The sequence below is a fragment of the Penicillium coprophilum genome, assembly GCF_028826855.1.
Source record: "Penicillium coprophilum strain IBT 35676 chromosome Unknown utg000002l_segment0_segment1, whole genome shotgun sequence".
Lineage (NCBI taxonomy): Eukaryota > Fungi > Ascomycota > Eurotiomycetes > Eurotiales > Aspergillaceae > Penicillium > Penicillium coprophilum.
This window is the reverse complement of record NW_026622722.1, coordinates 120,324-145,505: the sequence shown is the minus strand read 5'-3', so window position 1 is coordinate 145,505 and position 25,182 is coordinate 120,324. Positions and strand designations below refer to the sequence as shown.

Below are 25,182 nucleotides of genomic sequence, written 5' to 3'. Positions count from 1 at the left end.
GCACAAATAAGATGATTCGCCCTTGGTCAGGCTTCCAATATTTAAACCAGAGAAGGTTGTGCGGAGACGCAGAGAGCTATGCAGGTTAATGTTGGCGGCTACGATTGGGCAATTACGGCCACTTCCTACTTTCCATTGCCACGCACCTCTTTGTTTTGCTTTCTTTAGCTTGTCTACAGAGTACAATTCGGGAGACTTAGTATTAATCTCAAATTTCCGGTAACAAAGCAAAACTCTGAATGTTTGTAACTCTGTAGCAAAACAAAATCACAGCCACTTGAAAATTATTGCAAGCCTTCCACTTTCCACACCTTCACCGCTGCATCAGCACCGGCTGAGATGATCTTAGAGCCTCCTGCAACCCATCCGACACCATGCACACCCTCCTTGTGGGCGTTCTGCAGCTCAATCCAGTCGCCTGGCTTAGCTAAGCTCCAAACAAAGATATTTGTGTCCAACGATCCACTCACAACATGTGAGCCAGCCTCGTTCCAGGCAAGTGATGTGATTCGTGCAGTATGCGCCGTCCAGCGGTCTGTCACCAAACTGCCATCGGCGACCTTGAAAACCAAGACACGTCCCCGCAAGTCACCAACGGCCAAGTGGGAGGCGTCTGGGGAGAAGGCAAGAGCAGAGATTGGATTGCGAGAGGCATTGATGTCTGCCCGGGGAGAAAGCCGAGAGCTGGAGATGGCACAGATCTGGACAGATCCATTCTCACCTCCAATGGCTGCTTGAGAGCGATAAGCAGCTACAGTTGTAGCCACAAAGTCTGTTTTATATTCTCCGGTCTTCTTGCCATCCTGGAAAATCTCGACGGTTTCGGCTTCGCCCACAAGCACGGTCGAGTCACCAGCCGCAACGCCCTTCGGCTGTCCATTGAGCTTTGAAGCACTGCCAGTATATGTTTTAGCAGCGGCATCGACAGAACGGAGAGTGTCGTCCCAGCCGACACTGTATATTCTACCGCTTCCCTCTGCTGTAGTTGCAAGTCCGGCGACGTAACCGGGGTGGGCGTCTCCCTCGATCTCCTCGGCCTTCCCTGAAGCTACATCCCAATTGCAAACTCTTCCGTCAAAGCTGCCTGTCCACAAAGTTTCCTTGTTATCCACAGTGGTCTGTGTCAAGGAGGTGATGCTCTTCTGGTGGCCCGAGACAACCTGCCGGGGCTCGGGAGTTCCCTCAACCAGGTAGTTCAAATCTCCGCTGAGAGACAAACTGATAAGCAGGTTATCGCTTCTTCCCGGGGGCCAGACCACGCCAACTTGGTGGTCGCGAACAGCCATGGCACCCTCTTCTCCTAAGGTCCAGGTCTGTGTTGCTTTGCCAGCCTCCACGTCCCAGATCTTGACGGTCCGGTCCGCGCTTGCGGTAACAAACTTTCGAGAGTCCTTGGCCCAGGAAACACCAAAGATACTGCCATTGTGTTCTCCTTCGCCGATCTGACCCTTCGTTTCGCCTGTTTTGCCGTCGTAGAGCCAGATCTTCCGATCTGCGCCAACACTGACTAAGTGCGAACCATCCGGGCTGAAGCCGACTCCGTAGATGTAGTTTGAATGCTTGTCGGCAATTCCGTTGTTGAATTTGAACGGCGCTCCGTGGTAGAAGACCGTCTTCCTGTCATCACCAGCAGTGGCAGCGCGCAGAGGCCGCTGCTGCCTAATAGACACAGTGTTGAGCTGTTGCGTATGGCCGTGAATCTCGCCAACGGTGTTTCCACTATCCCACGTGATACAGTGTCCATATCGCTGCTTGCCATCACCGACGGCAATAATCCGCTGGGAGTCACCGTCCCAAGCTAAATCGTTAATTCGACCATTGACAATGCTGTATTCACCCTTGGTGATTCCTTCGCCGACACAATCCCATACTCTCACAATTCCAGCAGCGTCACCACTTGCAACGTAGAAACCGGAGGGGGCGAAGCGTGCGACAGTTGTCTGCGCCTTGTGTTCGGTGTACTGCCTAGCGACTGCGGGGTCATCGATTGAGCGCAGGAAGATGGATTTGTTGGACTATGATTGCTTTTGTCAGAAGAAGGCAGTGTTATTACAAGATTTTCATCGAGCCGCATACTGCATAGGCCAATCGCTCGCCTTTAGCATCAGAAGAGAGTTGGGTGGGCTGGCCGCGGGTGGTAGAGGGGCTAGGAGCCCAAATAGACTCTTTGGATATGTTAGACTGATAAAAGATAATATGAGGCTGTTGAGTTCTCACCATTCGTTAGTGACATTGCTAGGGTGTGCACACTCAAGCTGAGAAGTTGGGGGAAAGCAGAGGAAAGTCCTGTAGACTAGTCCACTGTTTATCGACTGACGTACTCGGGCCACCACAATTAATAGCGGGGAACACAGCCACCTCTTGTCTACATCAAACAAGCATTGACAGGAGAAAAGAGAAATATGCGTGTCAATACATATACAAGATAATCTGATGGGTTTAAAGTATTCCGGCACAAAGGAAGTCAAAAGTCATAGCTCTCAATAAAATCAATGCATAACGCTAAGAGTAATAATACACTAAGTCGTGCCCCTTCCAACTTCCAACGGCCTTACTTGTACAAGAGAATCTCCCAAAAATATGTTTAAGATCCCAAAAACAATGACTCCAAAGTGATATGTGCTCAGCTTAGAAACCTCCAGGGCCCTCCATACGTGCCCGCATCTCAGCTGCGATAATTTCGGGGTGTCGGTGAACACTAGGCATAAGGCCCATGCCGATGGCTCTCCGGAGCGCCTTAGCAACTTTGCGTTGGTTAACAGGACGAAGACCGGTGATAGCTCGGGGCTTGATACGGCCCATGCTGGTCATATATTCGGACATGACAGAGAAGTTCTGTGGTGATAAGAGGAAATGTCAGTTGACCGTTCATCATGCTATGTGTGCCATACCGAAAAAAATTATATCAATTGGCTCGAGGGCTCCATACCTTGTACAAATCAATAGGATTCAGGTTCAATGCATCGAAAGCATCTCTTGAAGGGTTCTGACGCTTTCCCCATTTCTTCATCTCGGCAGGGCTAAGATCATGAGGGGAGTAGATGTCTCCAGCCTTGAAGTCCCGGGTTTGGTATCTTTCAAGGGCTCGGCTCTCGCCTTGCGCCTTCTGGTCCTCGAGGAACTTCAGGCGACTTGGTAAACGGCGTCGCTGGACCACTTGGGAGGCTATCGCAACACGTTAATCGTCAGTCACACTCAAACCAGTACGGGGTCATATCATAGAATGAGACAACAAATGAATCATATCAGTGTATCGGGTACCATCACATACTCTGTGAGCTTGTGCCGCGCTGGGAAGTGAAGGCGCTCATGGCAGCGGTCGAGCTCCAGCGGCAGAGCGACAGGCCGACATTGGCTGTAGTCGCGGCATTGCGTAGCAAGGATGACGAGGAAAAGAGGTTCAAAGACATCTTGATCTTTCAATCCCTGATTGGTTGTAGATGTCGAAGACGGTGATAGGGAGACCGGGCAACGCGGAGATGAGATCTTTTTTTGCCAAGACTTCTTCCGCCTCCAGATCTCGCCGCGTCGCGAGCCCCCATTTTTCACGATTTCATGCAGATTGCGAGTCAAATTGGGACTAAGCCTTTCTATCCATCACTTTTTGCTTAATCTGAGCTTGTAAAGCTTAGTCCACATTATTCATAATGCAGTCCCATCTCACGAGACGGGTCTTCCGGGCAATCATCAACAATGAACCGCTTCGTTTCTCCCAATGCCATCGGAACCGCCTATTGCACAATATCACCCTTTCCCGTGTACGACCGGCCATGTCAAGCCTTCCTTATACATCGCGACGCAACCTCTTTGTTTTCAGCTCAGACCCTGAGCGGTCACAATCGACTCTGCCTTCTGAAAAAGGCCTGAAACCAATGGCTGACTTGATGAGGGCACTCAAAGATAGAAGCAGAGCTCCCCCGAGCGATATTCTCGCAAAAGCATTCCAAACCTTTTTCACAATGCGACTTGAAACACCAATGCTCATCAGCCATTTCCAAGCCCGTGCGCTGATCGTCACCTTCAAACATCTCAGGGCTCAGCAGGGCGAGATGGAAGAAGAAGATTGGCAGAATGTTTTCTCGATTGAGAACCTCGAAAAGGTGTTAGATGTGCTCTCAGAGTCTGGATGTGTCCCGCAAGCTCGTGAAGTTGTCATAAACCTTGCCCGATACGCATATCAAGAATTGAACCTTGATCATGGATTTGGTACAGGGAAGATTAGCCGGCCGGCCCTTGGTCTTTATATCAATATATTGGCTATGAATGGCAATCCCGAGGATGCTAGACATACCTTGTTGAAGTTTTGGGGTCAAATGAGTAAAGCTGTCCCATCGCCCTGGCTCACAATTATGAAAGGATTTGCCATGAAGGACGATCTTCGACAGGTGCGGAAGATTGTCGATGAGTGGGGAAACCATGGCAACAAGTTTGACCAAGCCTCGCACGGAGAGCTAGTTAAATTTCTCGTTGGCCACGGTCAGTGGAAAGCGGCCCAAACTGTCTACGATTCCCCAATTACCGATGGCTCAGAACCGTCCATGGCTGCGAGAGAGGCTCTCATTAAGCACTATCTTCTGAATTCCCGGGTCGAATTGGCGGAAGAGATATTCAAGTCACTCCCCGATGAGCCCAAAGAAGAAACCATTGGCATCCTTTTACTATGGGAAGCAGCAAAGGGCAGCAATGCTTCTGCTCTTGCACACAAGGTTGATGCGTGGACTGCGAAGAATTCTCAGCTCAAGGGACACATCAACATTGACATTGTCAATAACCTTATTCAGTATGCAAACGCTTTGCAGAATCCGCAGTTGGCTTCTGATTTCATGGCACTCACGAGCCAGTGGGGTCTCGTCCCAGATAGCCAAACTCATGTCTTACAATTGGAGTCCCGCATCCAGGCCGGCGATGTCGATGAGACTTTGAAGATCCTTGAGGAGAGGGTTGACCCGACTTCCCTCACGAGTCACAACCTGCCAATTGCAAACAAGCTCATCGCGATGCTCTGTCGATCCGAGGAAAGGGACACCTTATTCGACCAAATATCCTCCTTGCTAGACCCGCTCTTTCAAGAGAACGTGCATCTAGAATCTACGACGATTGCCGCATTGACACACATGCTTCTTTACCGCCACGATCTTGAGGCTGTTTCAGAGTTGCTACGTCCACGACTAAGCAGTTACAGCGACGAACAGAAGATGCCGGTGCGCAATGCGCTCGCAGAGTACATCATGGACAAAAGCCAGTCCGATACAGATGTGTGGAATGTATACAAGCTTTTGAAGATCGCCTTCCCGGAAACGTGGGTCTCGGTCCGTACAAAAATCATGACTTCCTTCTTCAACCGGAAACGCAGCGATCTTGCCGTATTGGTATTTGGACATATGCGTCAAGCCGACGAAGCCAGTCGGCGCCCTAGGGCAGACACTTATGCACGCTGTTTCCAGGGCCTCGCTCGCACGGCAGATGCGACTAATCTGGAGCTTGTGCACAACATGCTGAAGCTGGATCTTGAAGTGGATCTCAACACCAGAATCCTCAATGGTCTGATGATGGCGTATGCCGCATGCGATATGCCCGAAAAGAGCATGGAAATCTTCCGACAGATTCTTCAGTCGGAGGAAGGCCCTTGTCACAAAACTATCACTATTTTCTTCAAGGTCTGCGAGAAGCATCACAATGGTGCCCAGGAGGCTATAAAGATGATGGGTAAGGTCAAGAAGCTGGAGATCACTGCGAACCGCCCGCTCTACTCTGCGTATATGGAGGCCTTGGCAGCGCAGTGCGAGTTTGATCTGGCCGTTGAGGCTATCAACAATATGGAAGCCGAAATTGGGATCACCCCCACCAGCAACACGTGAGTACATACCCTCTCCCATTGTGCTATCATGGCTAACACGGGTCCTAGTATCGGGTTGTTCTACAACGCCATCCCATACCAATACTGGAAAGACGAGGTGGAGAAATGGGCAAGTGAGAAGTATCCCGAGCATTGGGAGCATCTGATGACGATCAAACGCACTGATCAAGAGGATGGACTCGAGTTTGATGGCATCTCAAATGAAGTGTCAGTGTAATAATCTTTGTATCTAAGTAGCAAGCCAATATATCATAATTCTCATAACGGGGACACCGGGCAATACCTCCTGTTTGACGATCTCCCTCCTTTTTCAGCTGTTTCTGCAGGTAAAATATACTTACCACGGATATTGTCGCATGTTGCTTCCTTGTCACGCCGGAGGGACGAGTTGTGGTTAACCTTATAGATATGGGAGTGCTCAGACTAGGCTCTCGAACTGGGTGAGGGCTCAGGTACTCGAGCATGCCACTTCGCAATGACTTAACTTCTAAACGCGGTCTATGGGAAACTAAGAGGGAAAGGTGAGCTCACAGGGAGACAAATCAGAAATGACAAAACTAGAGTTATATATATATTTAGTTGCATATCTTGCCTTGAACCTTTCTATTACGTCTACATTATGTCGTAGCTTCAGGGCACCTCTCGGCCTTGATATTTCGTCCACCAGTGCCTTGCTATATCTTACCTAGAAATACAGTGGATTTTTTTCCACCGAGACCGTCAAATGCAAGTGATATCACTATGCTCTCGATTTCCGGCTTTTGACTCGGGCATCTCACTGTCTGACTCAGCAATTTGAAGTCCACCACTCCAGGCTCTACTTTTGAGCGCTGTAACCTGTACCCCGATTGATGCGGATGTCGAGGAATTGGAAGGCCTCGTGGCCAAGATCAGTAGAGTGATATGACAATAAGATTTCCTCATTTGATATACAGTTACCGGCTGCTTCCATGCAAGGCGTACGAAGAAACCCTGCAGGTTATCCCACGTAACCACGTTGAGCGATGGGATACTCTGCACAATCTTCAGAAGCAAAAGCACCAAGACAAGGCATTATCTTTCATCAAGGACTGGTCGCAGTTCCCCGCAAGCCACGGGCGGAGCCTTAATCTTGCAAGTACCAGATTCCTTTTGCACTAGAGATCTGCAGTTCTAGTCAAGTTGCATCGTAATTGGTTGTCCGTGTTTGTCGTGCATTACCCGCCATATTCAGACTAGGTACCTAGGTAACGCGGTAGTTCTGACTCAGCAGCTCTATCCAGTGGATGTCTATCGTCGACAGCGCCAACTACTCCGTTAGAGGGAGGAAATCACTACAGTCGTAGACGGGGACGGGGACCAGGAAAGGCGTAGCAACTAGTTAATTTGATAGGGTATGTCAGTGTAGGAATCAGGTTATATAGACTTTTTTATGGATCAAAAGGTACGGAGTAGCATCACAATATAATCCAGAAGAAATAAGGTAGGCAAAATATATTGTAGACTATTAATTGGGACTATTAATTGGGGAGGCGATAACTCAGGGCAGGGTATACCAATTCCCCCAAATCGCTACGTTGTATACTTTTATCAGATGGTCAGATTTTTGTTAATCTACATATAACTTAAATGAAACACCTCCAAGTTACATCACAGCCTCTCGGGCCGACAATAGACTAATATCATCACTTAATGCTGTATTGGGAGTATGATTGACGTTGGACTAACCATTTTAACTCCAACCTGTGTGCAGATCCCCCACCCCCGAGTCCCAGGGGCCGCGGGTCTGAACACTGCCCCGGCTTTTCTCCGGGGGGGAACTGTCGGCCTATTATCGGCCAGCTAACTGTATGAGGAGAGATTGTCACGATAGATGCAATATATTGGAGGGAAAACACATTTGTGAAGGATTGGCAACCCGTGCCAGGGGCCATGGCAAGTAATGGCAAACCCCGGAGTCCGACTATGAAGAAAGAATATCATGGGGATCTCGATATAAAAGGAGGGGAGCCTCTCCGATCGGTATCGCACTCAAAGCATTCAGCGCAAGCCTACTAGAGTCTTCAGCAATTCGAGGTATCACTTTTGCCACAATCATGAAGCTGTCCCACACCCTAACAGCCCTTCTACTCCCCCTGGTATGCACTGTATCAGCGGCGGATGTGAAGGCATGGAAGTCCCGCAATATTTACTTTGCCCTGACTGATCGCATTGCCCGTGGAAGCGATGATACAGGTGGAGATGCTTGCGGCGACCTTGGAAAATACTGTGGTGGAACTTTCCAAGGATTAGAGTCCAAACTTGACTATATCAAGGGAATGGGCTTTGATGCAATCTGGATCACCCCTGTTATCGCTAGTGAGTTTGAATAGTTCCGCAGGCAGCTCTATTCTCGATGACGCAACTTATCTGATCGCGTTCCCATTCTTATAGATGCGCCGGGTGGATACCATGGATATTGGGCACAGGATCTCTACAGCATCAATGAGAACTATGGCACCGCTGATGATCTCAAAAGTCTAGTTGACGCTGCTCATAAGAACGTAAGTACAACCCATAGCATTTCCTCCGGTCCATGTTGAAAGGTACTGACCGGCTTCAAATATAGGGAATCTATGTCATGGCAGACGTAGTTGCGAACCACATGGGAGGCCCCATCAGCGACAACAAGCCGGAGCCATTGAACCAGGAGAGCTCCTACCATTCCGACTGCAAAATCGACTACGACAGCCAGGATAGTATTGAAAACTGCCGTATCGCATCAGACCTACCTGATGTGAACACACAGAGTGAAGAGATTCGGGCTCTCTTCCAGAAATGGGTCAAATGGCTCGTCACGGAATACGGCTTCGACGGCCTGCGCATCGACACCGTCAAGCACGTCGAGAAGGACTTCTGGTCGGCCTTCTCTTCCGCTGCCGGGGTTTACACCATCGGCGAAGTCTGGGACGGTGACCCAGACTACCTTGGCGGATACGCAAAGAGCATGGATGGCCTGCTCAACTACGCAGTCTACTATCCCATGAACAATTTCTACCAGCAAAAGGGCTCTTCTCAGGACATAGTTGACATGCATGATAAGATCGACACCGCTTTCCCTGATCCCAGCACCCTGGGCACGTTCCTAGACAATCATGACAATGCACGATGGCTGAGCGTTAAGAACGACAAGTCACTTCTGAAAAACGCACTCGCCTACGTGATTCTCGCCCGAGGCATTCCCATCGTCTACTACGGCACAGAACAGGGCTACGCGGGTGGCAACGACCCCGCGAACCGCGAGGACCTATGGCGCAGCAAATTCAGCACCGACGCGGACTTGTATAAGGCCATATCCCTGCTCTCTGCGGCTAGGAAGGCTGCTGGTGGCCTCGCTGATAATGACCATGTCCATCTGCACGTCGCGGATTCGGCATATGCGTGGAGCAGAGCGGGTGGAGACCTCATTGTCGTCACGTCCAATGGTGGATCTGGGTCTGATGCTGAGATCTGCTTCGATTCTAAGAAGCCCAATGGGACGTGGAAGAACACATTTGGAGAAGGGACAATCACCGCCGATGGAGACGGAAAAATCTGCGTCTCTATCTCTGATGGTGAGCCTGCGGTGCTGGTTGCGAGCACCTAAGTGGAATTGGCTAGTTCCCTCTAGTCGGGTCATCTTGATCGCTTAGCCGCAGTGAACTTAGGGCTTTGTTCTATTCAGTCATACGATAGTTCCTACCATGTTGTCAAATCTGCTCCCTACCAACAATATTGCTCTATTGGCGCAACGGCCTTCTGTTTGGGATATCCTTGTCATCTTTCAATTTTGTATTCAATGTAGTTGTCTAAATCAAAGATTCTATTTAGCTGATGACTGTAACACTTTGTCCCAGTATATCTCAATCTCCGCCTCCACACTGAGACTCATTCGGCTTAGAAGCAGTTGATTGGGTAAATCTACTGTCAACTATTCAAGCATCCCAGATATGGTTCTTGTAGAGAGTATTATGGGGACGTAGTCAAACAGCGCAAATTTGTCCTCGACATATTTTTCGATTCGAGCACTATCAGCACAGGTCAGAAAAAAGGTCACAGGAGCGGGAGGCTCAGCCTTTCAGCAAAGAGGTCGGGGGAAGGATGCAAGCCCTTGATTTCACAATTGCGAATTGGAAAGAATTCATTTCAGATGTGCCTAGTAAACCCCTAAAGCTATCCCTATCAAGGATGATCCCAAATTGGCTATCCAAATATTGCCTATATGGATCGAGCATATGTGGATCGACGTTGCTGCAATTCCAGAGAGAACTACGCCATTGATGTTGAGACACAGAAACAGTGTATAATTCACCGCCAAAAGCTATACAAAGCCGGAACGAAGTTAGAGAGCGTTTGAATAAAACAGTGAATAAAAAAGCGGTCGAAGCCAGAGAGCCAACAAAACGCTTTGAATTGTCCTCCTCCCTCACCACAGCTCCCTCCCTCTTTCAAGGATTTGATTCCGGCTGTCCTAGCCCCGAACTATCCCTCAGTAAACCGGGAAAACACATCCGCAGTCGCAGTGGCGTATTCCTTCTCAATTGTAGCTCGGATTATCTCATTACGTACTACCGGCCGACAAGGGTAGTCCTTGGCACAGTAAAGGAAGCCGTTATGGTATCCATTCACCGGATCACTATCCATGGGGCCCTCTGCTGGCTGGAACTCAAATGCCCACAGCAGCTTGGCAATTGCCAAGAACATATTGCGCTCAGCCAGATGGATGCCAGGACAGATCCGGCGCCCAACCCCGTAGCCGTAGTGGTCACGACGCTCCCATGTCCCGGGGACATAGTCAGGAGCCAGCTGAGGATGCTGCGCAAAGCGCTCAGGAATGAAAGCAGCTGGATCATCAGGTTGGGACGGATCCATGTGCATTCCCCAAGTGTTGACCATGACTATTGTGCCTTTGGGGAGGAATTTACCGTCGACCCAGTCGTCTTTAGGGGTATAGAGGTTAGAAAGCTTTCATTGCCTGAAACAAATAATGAAAAGAACGAGAGAAACAAACAGCCTTACCTTCTCCAAGTGCATGTGGAAAGCAGAGTGGAAGTATCGGCCTCCACCGGTGACCTTCCTTGACAATCATGTTGATGTAAGGAAGTTGTTCGAAGTCCGACCAAACAGGCGACCGATTGTGGCCTACCACGGCATCAATCTCAGCATGTGCCTTTCGCTGGACATCGGGGTTTTGGATCAACGCTTGCACGATCGCCAGGGTGAGACTGGAGCTAGTGTCTGAGCCGCCTTCCATCAGAACACCACCGATGAAGGCCAGTTGGTGCCAGGGTAGATTATGCTTCTCCTGGCCATCTAACACCTTGTCCATGAAGGTGCCTTTGTTTTGACCATCTTCCCGCCGCTTGATGACCTTTTTCAGAATGTCGACGTAGAGAGTCTCCATCTGTACGCCAATGGCCTTGGCCCGAGTGACGTAGTTGTTAAATAGCCACTGTGGTAGCAGTTTCATCCAAGGGAACAGGTCTACTGGGGGTGTTGCGCCAGTTTCCATCACCTCTGACCATTCTTCCATGAGTTTGTAAAGTCGCCGCATGTTGGATCCCTCTCGGTTGGCCGTGCGGATTCCAAATACTATGATGTGACTTTAGGATATTTTCAAGGGTGATCAATTTGGGTGACCTACCAATAGAGTTCGTGATACTGTTACTGTACCGCTTGGGATGGGCCATATGGTGCTCCGGATCGACCATATAGTCTCGCACTAGCTGTATGGCTTCGGCGTTGACTATCTTAGTGTGCTGGCTTTCCACCATGGACTCCATCAGGTGCTGGTGAACCAGTCTCCGGAAGGTGCGCCACTGGTCACCGTAATGCATTACGAGTAGGTGATTGCCCTTGGTGATGAGATCATGCGATACATAGGAATGAGGTCGATGGCTGTAGATGCCACTCTTGCGATCGAGAACTTCTTTCACAAGTCGACGATCGCTGATGACAGCCATGTTGCCATTTCCGATCTTGAGCATGTACAACCCGCCATACTGAGCGGCCCATTCAGTGAACCTGGACGCCACAGGACATGGGAGGTGAGCATTTCCTATCTGTTGCAAAGGGAAGGAAAGCAAACGTACTTGATATGGGTGTACTTCTTGGTGATCTGGTGAATATTTCCAATGAAGGGTAGAGTAGGGGGACCTATAGCATATGAGTAACTCACTATCCCTCAACTTCGTAGACAAACACTCACCGGGGGGGCATAGTACTAGTCCGATGGCCGTAGGTGAAGGCACATCGTACAAGTACGATGGTTGGAAACAAGATCAGGAGTAGCAAGATTATGGGTTCCATATTTAATAGGATCTATCGAAGCTGTATCATGCAGTTGAACTTCAATCATCGAGATGATAGCGAAGTACCTAGTGGGGTATGCTGACTTATAGATCGACAAAGCGAGGGGTCGATGTCCAAGTACTTGGGATTGGTCGCAATCGATGGAATATCAGTTACCCAAAGGAGTGCTTACCTGGGCTAAGAATTCCCCAATGGAGGAAGTCGCCCTAATTCCCGCAGAGTTGGTCAGAGAGTACATGAAAGTCGGTGATATCAGTTATGAAAGGGTAAAGATATGATATCCCAAAGAGGGCTGCTATTCCCCAAATAGCTGATCTCTTCAGGGATCTAAGGTAATCTGATGACATGAGCAAACAGACCCGGAGTTCCAGTGCCGTCTATCTGGATAATGAAGTTCATGGTCATCTGGGGAAGAAGAATGACTACGTCATCCAGAGAAATGACAAGTTGGATGATTTGGGTGCTATAGATGGAACATGATGAAGATTGTTGGGAGTGAGAAATTAATACTGTTCTGACAGAGGGTAAAAAGTTTCCAATTGAAAATTCACAGATACAGATAGATCGCTCTATGTGGCCGAATCCATTTTACGATAAATGAATATCAGATCATTAGCGATATCTTTCTCAGGTACTAGCTCCAAAGTTCTTCTAATGGCTTCTTACGTACAGCCAGTATGGATCCCGCCACATTTCAGAGCCTCGCTCTATCAGGGGTCTCCTTGAGTCTCGGAAACAATTCCAATGCCGCCCCACTATCAACCTGTCGCTTGGTCTCCTCCGACAGGTCATAGGCCTCTAGAAAGTTGGTGAAGCGATGGATCGCATCGGGCGGGGCATTGGGGAAGTCACTGCCAAAAAGCACATGGCCGGGCGCAGCGAACTCGAAGAGCGCTTTCAACGTGACCGGGTTTGATGAGATGGCCGTGTCGAAGTAGAAGGTTTGGGCAGCCTCCACCAGCTGTTCCGTGGACAGACCGAGTGTGTGTGGCATCAAGGGAAGCATAGTAGCCGCCCGGTGAATGAGATACGGCAAGGTCCCGCCCGCGTGGGAGAGGATGATTTTGCATCCGGGGTAGTCTTGCAAAATGCCACTGGTTAGCAGATCCATGGCGGCCCGGCCAGTCTCGTGTGGATAGTCAAACATTGGCTGTGGTAGCCAGTGGTTAACGAGCTGGGTATCGACCGGATGTGTCGGGTGTATGAAGACTACGGCGCCGCGGCGACTGAGATCGGCCCAGATGGGTCGAAAAGCTGCATGGCCCAGGTAATGGGGACCTTTGCCGTAACGGGTAAATAGAGTGATTCCGTCAGCATGGAGAGTGGAGTAGGCGTAATCGATTTCCTCTAAGACAGCCGCCGTATCGAACAGGGACGGCACCGATGCGAAAAAGCCATACTGGTGTGGCTGAGCGTCCCGGATGGCGGCGGCAGACTCATTGCAGTTACGGGCGAGGGCGGCAGCTTTAGCAGCATCGGACTCTATTGCTGGCCCCGGTGCAGTGACAGAGAGAATGGTGGTGGTTACCTTCATACGCCGTGAGATGTCCTGATCTAGCTCCAGCGTCCACGGGGGATGTACCAGCCCGAAGGATCACCTCCCGCGCGATCCAGGGCTAAATAAGGTTAACCAATCGGGTTCTCACATTTTCGTATAAGACCAACCTTGACGCATGGCCGGGGGGTAGAAATGATGGTGCACATCTATCTTTGCCATGATTGCCATTGGGAGCACTTGTAGTACTGATCGTTAGGCGGACCAGCACTTGATGGGCTTTGTCCCTTCAAATACGTCTCTCTGGCAATCATGCGTTAATCATGTGGTCTGTCTCAGAATAACCATCAGTTTTCCTGCTTGCATATATTGATCATCCTTAATCCTGATTGGATACCGGTTCAGGACCTTTGTACGCGAATTAGCCATGATGATTGAGTCCTGCAGGAGTTAACGGAACACTCCTATGAGAAATTAAGAGAGAGAGGGGTTACATATTTGTGATACACATGGTTTCGATGGAGCTTGCTTACGGAATCTATCTGGATGCCTACCTAGAGGCTACCTAGGTATGCCTGCCCAGGTGTGTGCGCTTGCCAACTAGTGAAATTCATTTATAGGCGCTTATTCTTCTTAGGCTAGCCCTTCTTTAGGGGCTTCCGAATGAGCAGATACTCCTCCGAGACTCCTTCGGGCGACTATGACAGCGGTGGATTCTTAAGGCTCGAATCATTGGAGTTTGGGCCCTGCGTGTGATTGATGTTTTGGCCTTACCGTTCCTACCACCAGAACAACCCCGGTCCACGCTTTGTAAATCTTCGCCCCCCCTTGTAAATATGTTATGCATGCCTCTTCAAATAATATATGCCTAAACCTAAAGAAGATGCACTAGCAGAGAAGATCGCGTGTGCGACAGTTAGGGCAACTGGGAGGGAACGGCGAGTATCCAATCCAAATACAAGGGAAGATGAAACATACTTCGCCAACTATAACACAAATGAGAAGTAAAGACTCAAGCTACCGCTCTTTTTAAGCTATCGCTTATGCACAGACTGCCAACATGACAAGTAGAACGGAATTTATCCCTCATATGTCCTCTAATACTTACTGCATGGTGATTTTAGCACGGACCCGCACACTTCCCTCAACTATAGCCTTTGTAAAAGTAGATCATCCCGCCAGAGACGAAGATCCGACCAAACAAAACAGATTCTATACCACACTGCTGCACTGTTCTGAGGAAGTCCCACTCACACGCTAGCACCTCAATACCACCATCTTTGTCAGCAGGTAGGGAAATCGGCATGAGACACAACGCCTACTGGACATCCACAACTTCCCCCATCACATCAAGGCCCTGAATCGGTGATTGGATGATCTCCCGGACAGGAGCCGTATACATGACCAGGAAAGTACCTCCCAGCTTTGCAATGCAGTGGCGCGATCTTCTTTACTAGTGTCAGTGTATTCATGTCACATGTGCTCCCGACCTCCGGACAAATGACTCCTTCTCGAAGATTCATCAAAGCGCCACGACGCGGTAGATAAACTTACTCGTATACTGGATCGCTAAATGTTCAACTACTCCATCTCCCATATCTAGGAAAATCCCTTTTCTCATACCACGCAGCTACCTGTTCAGAGCTTTAGTATGCAGCCGTATCAGAGGACAACGTCTTTAGAATTTAGGGAAAGGAGAGATACCGTCGTGCCCCCACTGATCCTTTTCTTTCCGAAGAGTCTCGCCCTTCCCAGTGGTGGCCACTCGTTCGGTAATCTCATGATTAAGAACAAGGGGCCTGTGATAGATCGGAAATTAATCGGAGTTCCGGAGACTGCCAAATTGGTACATTGGGTTCAATGAAGGTGACAACCCTCTCGGCTAGATAGAAGCTCATCTGCCGTATTAGCAACGTTCAAATTTCTCTATTCTATTCAAGGTCTTAAAAAATGTATTTTGATTCTAGCAGCTAGTTATATTATGATTTATAAACAAAATAAGCGAAGGACACACCCGGAGGCTCCCCTTGTGCTCGAGAAAGAAGGGAGAAAGAATTATCACCATTATCAGACGCCATTGCTACCCCTCCTCCCCGAAATGAGTCTAGAACCGACGGCGAGGCAGGAGGCAAGATGCAACCACATAGAGAGCCCCTGCCGAAATTGCCATTACATAGACATCACTGATCGAACTCACAATCACCTCCAGTGCTTGCTCCTTTAAGCCCGGGGGCAGCCGCTCCATCAGGGTGCTCTGAGCGCCGGCGACAGCACCTTGGATGTCCACGTTGGAGTAGCCCTTATTCCCCAGCAGGGCAGTGAGACCGTTGAGGGTCCTAGACTGGAAAATGGCACTTGCGATGGCCAATCCCAGCAGCTGACTCTGGCCCTGGCCAATATTCATGAACTGGAGACACTCGGCCACCCGGTCGGGAGTCACAATGGTCGGGCCCACTGCGTAGGCGGCCTGCGTGGTGGTCATACCCAGTCCCATCAGAATAGAGTACCCGTAGACTTTGGCAGCACTGGTATCTAATTTCACAGTGTACATCAACACGGATCCAATGAGCATGAAAATGCCGCTCAGCAGATACCAGAGGATAAAGAAGCCGGTTTTGGGCATGACATATCCGCACAGCAAAATGGTAGCCACGTAGAAGCAGACAAATGGCAGCAGCCGCACTGCCGACATGATGCCGGAGTCGCCGTGGACAAACTGAAAGTATAGCGGGATGTAATAAACCGCCACGAAGAGGGCAGCACCGCCACAGGCCATGATGACATAGAGTAGGATCATTGTGGGGTCCCGCAAGAATTCTCCGGGGAACAGTCGGTTCTCTTTGTTGGTCCCCACACAGTAGTACTGGCTGAGAACGAAGGCAATGGTGCAGACTGCGGAGACCACGTACAGCGCGATATTCCGCCCATCCGTCCAGGACCATTCGACGCCACCAAATACAATGAACAGGATAATGGAGATATGCATCCCCGCAGACAGGACCGTGCCCACCCAGTCCAGCTCCACAAGCTTCTTAATAAAACTGCGGCCTTCACCTGCTGGGCGGGGCAAGGAGGGCAGAAGGAATACATAGATGGGTGACATGACTCCAAAAATGACCAAATTGAGGTAAAATGACTGTCCACTGCGGTCAGTACACTCTGCCAGAGAATTGAGAAATGGATACCACATACCCATCGCCAGGTGGCTGAACTATCAGAAAAAGCACCACCAATGATGGGACCCAGAATACAGCCAGTGCCATAGATCAATCCAACTAGCCCCACATACACGGGTTGCTCCGTGGGAGTTGTCAGAATGGTGATCAGATTCAGATTACTAGATTGTCTGGGTTAGTCTTTTCTCTCTCTGTTTTTGCCTTTCATGATACAACTTACCCTAGGTACATGCCCGCCCCACCGGCTCCCGCCCACACGCGACCGACAATGATGGCATTCATACTGGGGGCTGCGCCGCAGAGGGCACTTCCGGCCGCAAACATGGTCAAACAGCCAAGGAAGAGCCATTTCGTATCGAAAATGGCGTAAGCTTTGCCCAGGGGAAGAATAAACACCACCGATCCTAAGGTAAAGCCCACCCCGAGCCAGCCCAGCCGCGTGTACTCGTTGAAGTCACCCGCAATGGGACCCTGGATGTCTGCTACAATGGTATTGTCCAAGCCATAGAGCAGATTGGCTGAGAAAACTGCAATGCAGACGAGCAGCCAGCGGAAGCCCGTGATTCCCCGCCCCGGAACTGCATCCTTCTCGGCATCCCGATCGGAGATCGGGACTGACTCCTCTACCTGACCTGGGGTTTGACTTCCGAGCACGCTCTCACTTGGCGAATTATCGTCTATACTCATGGTGGGAAGCGAACCGAGCGGCACTTAGTCAGCTCTTCAGAGGCTATCTGGGTGTTTACCCAATGGAGTTGCAATAGACCGAAAATGGAAAGCAGAAGTGTCAATATCCGCTTAGGGACAGCGAAAGTCTTGATGTCCATATTGCTTGACCATGCCTAGTTATTTAAATACGAGTAGGGCTAGAAGGAGAGATTTTGGTAACAATCCATTACTCCTTTGGGACATTCATCTTTGTCAGGTTGATATCTGACCAACCACAGCTTACTATTTGGCTGACCAACTCCGAATCTCCTTTTGGACTCCGAACGGGAGTTCCCGAGCTCACCAAATCTATTGCTAAAGATCGTCAAGTGGGTCCACATGCATCCATGGATGAGCTCTAGAATCTCTAATTGTATCCAAGATTTTTAAGGTGCAACCATGGAAGATGATAAGCTATCCGTGGACACAACCTTGGAGCGCCCGTGGACCTGGGCAGGATAGATTACTTGGCAAGCGGAATTTATATGGCACTCGTGGTATTGGTTCTACTTTGGCTCTGGATAACAATATGCTGCTGCATTGCTGCATATACCGAACTGTAGCAGACTGAAAAAAGAAAGAAAAAAAAACAAGTATCGCAATACAAGAGACTCTTGAAAACTCCATATGCTCATTGTCCATAACCAATGCCCAATCCTATCATTTATTTGGCCTATCTGTTAATAGTCGCATCGAGGATTGCCGTAGCAGCTGATTTGCCAAATGTGGACCTGGGCTATCAGCAGCATCAAGCCATTAATTTCAATATGAGATTAGCACACGTGAGCCGAATAAAACGCTTAGAAATCACTCTGATGATTATGTCAATGATATCCCTCGTCAACCGGTCTCCATTACAAATTCACCAATATCTGCTATGCCGAACACCCGCTGGCCCCATGGTGGCTGACGCTGCTCATCCCCACACCCAATCGCAGCCACGGGATTAATTGTCAATGGCAAAGGATGTGGTGATATCTGGTCTTCAGTTTCGGGCCTGTTAATTCAATGTGCAGGGACGATTTGTCAGTGCCCTAACTCCGGGCTCTCATTTTGATTGCAGCGCCGCGCGTACGACCAGGTTTATTGACAAGATGGCTGCACCGAACTGCGGCCCGTCGCAGACCAAACGCCACCAGAGTCTGAAGACTGCTTGTTCCTCGATTTGTGAGTCCCAGACGAGGTGGTTGCCAAACATCAAGGCAGAAAAGAAAAGCTCAAGCACGGTGCGCCCATGGTGGTGTGTTTCCAGGAGGGAGCTTTTGTCTCCGGGTCCAAGTCAGACCAGGATCCCTCAAGGTCGATTACAGCTAGCAAGGAAATGGGTTTCTCGTCATAATCTATGTGTGAGTTAATTATCGAATGTGTCGTCTCCCTTTTTTCCATGCACCTCGCCCCCTTCTCTTTCGGTGGTTTACTCAGGACTGGCATTCACCTACTGGAAGTATTTGGAAGCTTTCAAGTGAGAGATTCCAGTTGACAGGTGTAGTATCAGATGCTGGACTGCATCGTGGGCTTCTGGCGCTGCAATGGGTGCAAAGCTATATGAGGAAGTTTGGTGGTAATCCCTCGCACGTCACTGTCATGGGCTTCTCGGTCGGGGGAAGCTCAATTACGATACACCTGAAGGCTTCTGAACGTGCCAACTACTTCTCGCTTTCCCAGATCATTTTACAAAGCCCGATCTAGAATCTAAAGATTCTAGAGAGTACGATATTTCCAGCAACTAATGGCTACGTGTTCCATAAAATCCTAGAGTTGCTGGATATCAATACCGTTTGAGGTGGCACGGCATTTGCTGTCACATCTATGAGCTAGTGGCATCCTTTCGGTATGTCCTTAGCTTGTTGAGGTCAGTGACTACCACGGGGAGCTATTTGTCGCCCTTCGTTTTTTTTTCGTTTGAATACTGACCAGATGGTATTCCCTTCATCACGATAGGCCATTGATGGAGATTCTGTGACCAATGATCGCAAGTGACTGTCAGTGGAGGGAAAGGTCAATCCCTTGATCTGAATTGTCATTACAAAGTGGACCAAGCCAGTACTCCAGTAGGTCACCCAGTTCCAATGAGCTCCCTCGCCGGTCCGTTAAATGAACCCCATTCGGCAGCGATGCATTTTCCTCTATCATCATGACAGCAGCCGTAGGTAATGCAACCTGTGATGCCTCTTGCCCTCGATCAAAGTCCTTCAAACCGTGTGCGATGGTGTGCTATGCATAAAATGTTCTCTTGCTAGTGATACAGTATGTTTATATCCGGGAGTCAACGGGTGCAGGCGCACTATTGATTCAGACCCATTAACTCAAGGACATTGACTTTCTGAACTACACTGGCCCGCGCCATACAAGCCCAGCTGTGCGGATGACTGCATGAGTTTGAGCTGCGGATATCAACGAGGCCACCCTCCGACAAGGTGTGGTGATAAAAGTTTATAAATGTGCCACTCTGGGCCCCGTCGGGAGTTACACGCGAGGGAAGAATGACTCGGCTCTGAGCTCACCATTTGGTCTTGAGGCAGACCATCTCTCACATTTGGAGGTGATCAATAAGATGGGGTGACTAACCACAACGCCCACCAAGGACACGAATTTACATTGGGCTATCAGCAGAGGCCGGAGAGGCACATATGGCGTCTTATACGCCATGACCGTCAAGGCGTTTCCCGACTTCCCCGTCACAGGCGTTGTCCTCCAGTTTGAGAGCAGTAACTTCCTGTCACCTCATCTCTTTGTATCTGTGGACCAGTGCAACCGTCATCTCCCCATATACACCGCGGCTGGCGGCATGGCGACTGCACAGATCACACACGCGTCGTTCCTGCTTACCCCATGGGCATCGTCTGGTCCTATTGCAATCGAGGCCAAGAAGTTCCTGGTACCATTGCTATAAGGCCTACACAGACTCAACATCTTCTACACCCTGGAATTTACCCGTTCGCCCTTATATTTCCGACATTATATAAAAACGTTCGAACTCAACCCGACGCAACTGGCACTGAACGTGCAATATGGCGGCCGTCTCCTCCAGCTGGGCCTCATCCATAATGATAAGTCGCATCTTACGGATGCGGTCAACAGCGTAACTGCGGATGGGGTTACTTTCGTGAACATTGGTATAAGTGCCGAGTCATCTGAAACCAGCAATATCTGGAATACAGTTCTACCCACGTAGATACAGCAGCAATGACTGTCATATCAATACATGCGTCATCTTCGCTGAGATGGCATTCAACGACCTAACTTACGTTGGCAAGCGGAATGAGGACTGCATTGGTCCCAGTCTTGACAGCATTGACTTCAGATTCAAGATGTCATATGAGCGAGCCAAGGGCGAGAAATATTTATGACTTGGAAGTCAATAGCTAACTATACAGAAAGGCGGACCGCCAACAGCCAAACGATAAGCAGGCCTTCTACGGTAGCAACTACAATTAGCTATATGCGATCAAGAGTAAACTTGATCCATTCAAGACATGTTGTGCTCCAACGGCGGTGGATAGTGACTCTGAGCAATGGCAAAGGCTGATGGTTGTCTATGCTTTCCACATAACCAGCTAATGAGCCAATGTGCGAACCATATAGAAACTGGCCTACAAATGTCCCCCAAAGACAATATATGTCAATTCACTGAATATGTATACATTAACCTGCAAATCCAGTTTGTATTTGTTCTAATGCTCTCCACCTAGCAGATCCCGCTGCCTATTTAGGGACTATGGATTAGAGTTAGGGAGGGTAATACTCTACGTCGGACAGAATGAAAAAAAAGAAAAAGAAAAAGGAAAACAGCAAGGCCAAAGAAACGAGAGAAGTTCAAGGAAATACATGGCCAATCATGAGTTCGTAGTCCAGGAGTCTAGTATCATCGAGCTCGCATGTAGCCACTGAGCTTCAGTGCCGGTGACCATGTCAGCAGAGCTTACCGAGGGCATCACACCAGAGAGAGATTCTGTCGTTCCCATAGAAGGGGATAGTTCTGGTAATGAACCAATCGGCATCATGTCCATTAACTGCATGCGCGCTTCAAAGTTAGGCATGGGCTGATGGGGTGACACCTCCATGGGTGTCGGTGGCAACGCGCGTTTGAGCGAATTAGATTGGACCCCGGGTTGCCCGGGCGTAGCGAACGAGGTCTGATTCGACGGTGGCCTGGAATTGTGGGATCTGGTAGACATGGCCTGGCTAGCACGCGGCGCTTGTCGTCGGGTCAGACCTTGTTGGACGTTGGCGATGAGCCGATCGGCCTGGCAACTGACATCGCGGACAACCTGGGCCGCGCTTTTGGCCGCCAGGAAATGATCACTTACAAGGTCCAGTGTGCGAACCGCCGTCTGCAGCGACTTGCGTGCAGAAGGAGTCGGAGGACACACGGCATTGGCGAGCACAAACCCTAGAGTACACAGGATGGCATCCCACTGGTACTGGAAGATGGGCGGCCAGCCGCGCAATAGATCCGTTTCGGACAGTACTTGATTTAGGATACTTGTGATTGCCATGGCATGATTCAAACAGGTTATATTGTGCCCGTCGGTCCGTGGGGTCACGGAGGAGCTCCCAGGAGGGAAACGGATAAAGGGACGTAGGGTAGAGATCACAAGATGGTGATAATGGAGCTCTAGGAGGAGGCGTTGGCGCTGCAGCCAGAGTGGGCTGTACGGAGACAGATTTAACGCGTCCCGATTGGTGGAGAATGGGTCCCCCGCCCCTTTGCGAGGATTACATAGCGACTGCGGCACATTTTGAACCCAGTTATGAATAGCTGTCATCTCCCTTTCCAAAAACTCGGCTAAATTCTCGAGGAGGGGGAGGTCATCATATATATCCTTTGACCTATCCCCGTTCAACAACTGAGAACATTTCCGGTGTAATGCTGTCTGTACGCCTTGAACAAGAAATGTGAGCTTTGTGCACTGGACATGGAAGCTGAGCCAGCTGATGTCCTCATGATTCGAGAGAAGGACTGTCCCAGATAGCCGAGCATGCTCGAGATCATCTCCGGGTAGTCCGCAGCTGACATGAGACAGCTGGATGAGTGGCGGCCTATCGAGGGTCATCGAGAGCTGGCTGTCGATCCGGTAGAGCGTCCACCAGATCCGGCGCTGCAGCTCCTGTTGTTCGGGCGAAATTCCGTCCAGCGGGCGGATATGCAACCGCAATGCGTGGGCAATTCGCAGCGTGGCACCCAAGTTGATATGCGCCGTATTCAGCAGGGAGGTGTTGTACAAGTAGACAATCGAGTAGATGTGACTCTGCACGAGCATGATGGTTGGGTGTTCGAGGTCACCCTGCAGAAGCCTCTGGGCCCTCTGATAGTAAGTTCGACTAGCTGAATTCGCGTTTTTGACCTGCCATCCTGCATCCGCATCCTCTTGTTGACTGTCTCCGCTGACAAAGAAAGTGCTGCTGTACTGCATACACACTGCCAACAGCACATCGACCAGGGCGGATGGCTTTCGTGTAGACATTCCATCAGGCGTGGAACTAGACCATAATGACTCATAATGTTGGTGAAACTCGCGTTCGGAAAGAATAGGATAAACGCAATGAAAAGATTGCCAGAGCAAATTGAGAAAGTGTTCCTCTTGTGACCGGGTCAGATCCTCGGCCTCTTCGTTTCCGTCCGGATGCTGATCCGCCTGGCTATCCGGGCTGGCAACCCATCCAGACGGTTGATGGGTAGGGGTCACGTAATTAAACCGTGCCATGCATGCTTGTAATTTGGCATTTTCCAATGGCTCGTTGAGTGCTTCGGAGAGATAGCGAGTGATTCGGGTGACAAAATATGAGGACGACAAGGGCCCGTAGTGAATCTGCCCCGTCTGGTGGACCCCTTGCCATCCCTCTGTAGTATTGGTGAGTTCCGCAAAGTCAAATGAGCTGTGTGTTGCATCCGACAGTGGAGGCGTTGCGAAACTCGTCTGTGCTTGGATTTCCGCTCTATCTTTGAGTTTCTCGATCTGGTCTTGAAGGTCCTTAACTTTATTTCGTAATCGTTGCATCTCTCTGTTTTGATATCTCAGCAAACCATTTATACTCCCGATGTGAAAGGGTGGAGATTGCCTACCGGTTTGCAGCTGGGAGTGAGGTGGCCTCCTGTGTCTTTGTATTGCTGCAAGTCCCTCCTCGATTCTGGCAGTTCTGGCATGGCTGCTTATCATCGCATCGGACACGATTGAGCCGACACCAGTCACAGGCGCGAGCCACCTGGTTGCGCTTAGGGCGTGGGACTGAGGGTGTGGCTGACCTCTCACGGGAGGCATCGATCGTGGTATCGAAGTTGGCGGAGAAAGTGGAGTACATGGCGGGCCGTGTGGAAACGATTTAGGTCAGATATTCATTTAGACCAGTTCGACTCCAAACGGCGATCGGATGTTTAGAAGTAATTTCTCTCTCTATCGATGGAGTGTATTGTGGAAGATTTGAAGAGCTTCAAGTTGTGTTGGCGTTCGGATGCCTGAGGTTTCATATCTTGGCCTGGATAACAAAAGTACAAAGAGAATACAAGGGAACATAGGCTTTCCTGCACAGAATGAGACTTGCATAAACAAAATGGGAAAATTAAATGAGAAATAAGCCGGATGATACCTAGGCGCCCATAATACCAGTGTATCATCTCGTCATTGTGGATTTTGCCACTTCTCTTTGAAATCGGGAAACCCTGAAGAGGGAATAATAAGCGTGGAAGCGCTATTGCGCCATTGGCTCAAGTCAGACAGATAGGATTAGGCGACTTGAGATGAGAGCTTCCGAGATGCCGAGTGAACAGGAAATCCCATCCTGCCCTTTCGTGGTATATAGAAGCAGGGCTTATCAACATTCAAGCCGCATCTCGGCCTGGTCCAAGTATTGGATTTTGCTCTATAGAAGCGGACCTGGTGCATTCCGTACAGGATCTTGGTATGTCAAAAATGGAGACTCGTACTTCTTACAATCTATTATCCCGGACATGATCCAGGTACAGATCGAGTGACATGTGTAGAAACCGGATTATCAATAAAAACAGACACCCCAGGGGCCTGCATAGCGAAGAAAAAAAAGACAACCAAATTGAATTAATTTCCTGCTGGGATCCGATAATACTATTCCGTGCACGGTTTCTTCACAATCATCCACCCCTGCATCCTATCCAGAGACTCCATGAACTCCAACTAAACTCCAACTAGACTCGAACCAAACTCCAACTAAGCTCGAAGGCGTGCTGAGTCGATCACTTTATCTTACAAATTTAGCTCTAATCAGTGAAGAAATCGGAGGAAGGTCCGCTGTTCCGTTGTTCCGCTGCTCCTCTGGGCGACATGCATCGGCTGCAGCGACGGAGTTGCTGTTTTGTTGTTCTTAAATACGAATTGCATCGATGTACAGGGATCAAATTCGTATTTCATTGGAGTAAAAGGGCCCAGATTGTTGATTCAGCTACCGGATTATGTACCTCTAGGGCTAATTACGTAGTACCTTGAGAGAAATGTACGCATTGCAATGGAAAGTCTGTAAGATCTTACCAAGCAAGCCAGACCAATCACGGATTCCACTCTATATTAAATGTACCCACGGAGAGAGAGATTGCATTGATTACGGATGATTTGCAAGAAATGAAAACTTAGGGTTTCGATGTTGCTGGCAGATGCATACAACGT

The 25,182-nt window shown here is 49.5% G+C and overlaps 11 protein-coding genes across 11 annotated transcripts; 5 read left to right on the top strand and 6 right to left on the bottom strand.

Moving 5' to 3' along the window:
• Positions 1–284: 284 nt before the first annotated feature.
• On the bottom strand, positions 285–2,233 carry N7500_002107 (WD40 repeat domain-containing protein; the record flags this gene model as incomplete). Its single annotated transcript, XM_056673253.1, has 3 exons — positions 285–2,015; positions 2,077–2,165; positions 2,218–2,233. The coding sequence occupies 3 exons, from the start codon at positions 2,231–2,233 to the stop codon at positions 285–287; spliced, it is 1,836 nt and encodes a 611-aa protein (XP_056533778.1).
• Positions 2,234–2,628: 395 nt separating this feature from the next.
• Positions 2,629–3,410, bottom strand: N7500_002106 (mitochondrial 37S ribosomal protein bS18m; the record flags this gene model as incomplete). The annotated part of the gene is made up of 3 exons (XM_056673252.1): positions 2,629–2,835; positions 2,930–3,165; positions 3,272–3,410. 3 exons carry the CDS (start codon positions 3,408–3,410, stop codon positions 2,629–2,631), a joined length of 582 nt encoding a protein of 193 aa, XP_056533777.1.
• Positions 3,411–3,647: 237 nt separating this feature from the next.
• Positions 3,648–6,074, top strand: N7500_002105 (uncharacterized protein; the record flags this gene model as incomplete). Its single annotated transcript, XM_056673251.1, has 2 exons — positions 3,648–5,854; positions 5,906–6,074. 2 exons carry the CDS (start codon positions 3,648–3,650, stop codon positions 6,072–6,074), a joined length of 2,376 nt encoding a protein of 791 aa, XP_056533776.1.
• A 1,858-nt stretch (positions 6,075–7,932) lies between these two features.
• On the top strand, positions 7,933–9,461 carry N7500_002104 (uncharacterized protein; the record flags this gene model as incomplete). Its single annotated transcript, XM_056673250.1, has 3 exons — positions 7,933–8,194; positions 8,270–8,379; positions 8,445–9,461. 3 exons carry the CDS (start codon positions 7,933–7,935, stop codon positions 9,459–9,461), a joined length of 1,389 nt encoding a protein of 462 aa, XP_056533775.1.
• An 875-nt stretch (positions 9,462–10,336) lies between these two features.
• On the bottom strand, positions 10,337–12,163 carry N7500_002103 (cytochrome P450; the record flags this gene model as incomplete). The annotated part of the gene is made up of 5 exons (XM_056673249.1): positions 10,337–10,794; positions 10,874–11,446; positions 11,499–11,878; positions 11,947–12,010; positions 12,079–12,163. 5 exons carry the CDS (start codon positions 12,161–12,163, stop codon positions 10,337–10,339), a joined length of 1,560 nt encoding a protein of 519 aa, XP_056533774.1.
• Positions 12,164–12,860: 697 nt separating this feature from the next.
• N7500_002102 (amidohydrolase family protein) lies at positions 12,861–13,700 on the bottom strand (the record flags this gene model as incomplete). The annotated part of the gene is made up of 1 exon (XM_056673248.1): positions 12,861–13,700. The coding sequence occupies one exon, from the start codon at positions 13,698–13,700 to the stop codon at positions 12,861–12,863; it is 840 nt and encodes a 279-aa protein (XP_056533773.1).
• A 2,065-nt stretch (positions 13,701–15,765) lies between these two features.
• On the bottom strand, positions 15,766–17,524 carry N7500_002101 (MDR family MFS transporter; the record flags this gene model as incomplete). Its single annotated transcript, XM_056673247.1, has 3 exons — positions 15,766–16,797; positions 16,854–16,998; positions 17,058–17,524. The coding sequence occupies 3 exons, from the start codon at positions 17,522–17,524 to the stop codon at positions 15,766–15,768; spliced, it is 1,644 nt and encodes a 547-aa protein (XP_056533772.1).
• A 1,115-nt stretch (positions 17,525–18,639) lies between these two features.
• N7500_002100 (Carboxylesterase type B) lies at positions 18,640–18,884 on the top strand (the record flags this gene model as incomplete). Its single annotated transcript, XM_056673246.1, is given in 2 exon segments — positions 18,640–18,712; positions 18,724–18,884. 2 exon segments carry the CDS (start codon positions 18,640–18,642, stop codon positions 18,882–18,884), a joined length of 234 nt encoding a protein of 77 aa, XP_056533771.1.
• Positions 18,885–19,679: 795 nt separating this feature from the next.
• On the top strand, positions 19,680–20,108 carry N7500_002099 (FAD-binding type 2; the record flags this gene model as incomplete). Its single annotated transcript, XM_056673245.1, has 2 exons — positions 19,680–19,746; positions 19,930–20,108. 2 exons carry the CDS (start codon positions 19,680–19,682, stop codon positions 20,106–20,108), a joined length of 246 nt encoding a protein of 81 aa, XP_056533770.1.
• Positions 20,109–20,192: 84 nt separating this feature from the next.
• N7500_002098 (FAD-binding type 2) lies at positions 20,193–20,720 on the top strand (the record flags this gene model as incomplete). The annotated part of the gene is made up of 2 exons (XM_056673244.1): positions 20,193–20,386; positions 20,450–20,720. 2 exons carry the CDS (start codon positions 20,193–20,195, stop codon positions 20,718–20,720), a joined length of 465 nt encoding a protein of 154 aa, XP_056533769.1.
• Positions 20,721–21,381: 661 nt separating this feature from the next.
• N7500_002097 (Zn(II)2Cys6 transcription factor) lies at positions 21,382–23,848 on the bottom strand (the record flags this gene model as incomplete). The annotated part of the gene is made up of 2 exons (XM_056673243.1): positions 21,382–23,551; positions 23,613–23,848. The coding sequence occupies 2 exons, from the start codon at positions 23,846–23,848 to the stop codon at positions 21,382–21,384; spliced, it is 2,406 nt and encodes an 801-aa protein (XP_056533768.1).
• Positions 23,849–25,182: the final 1,334 nt, after the last annotated feature.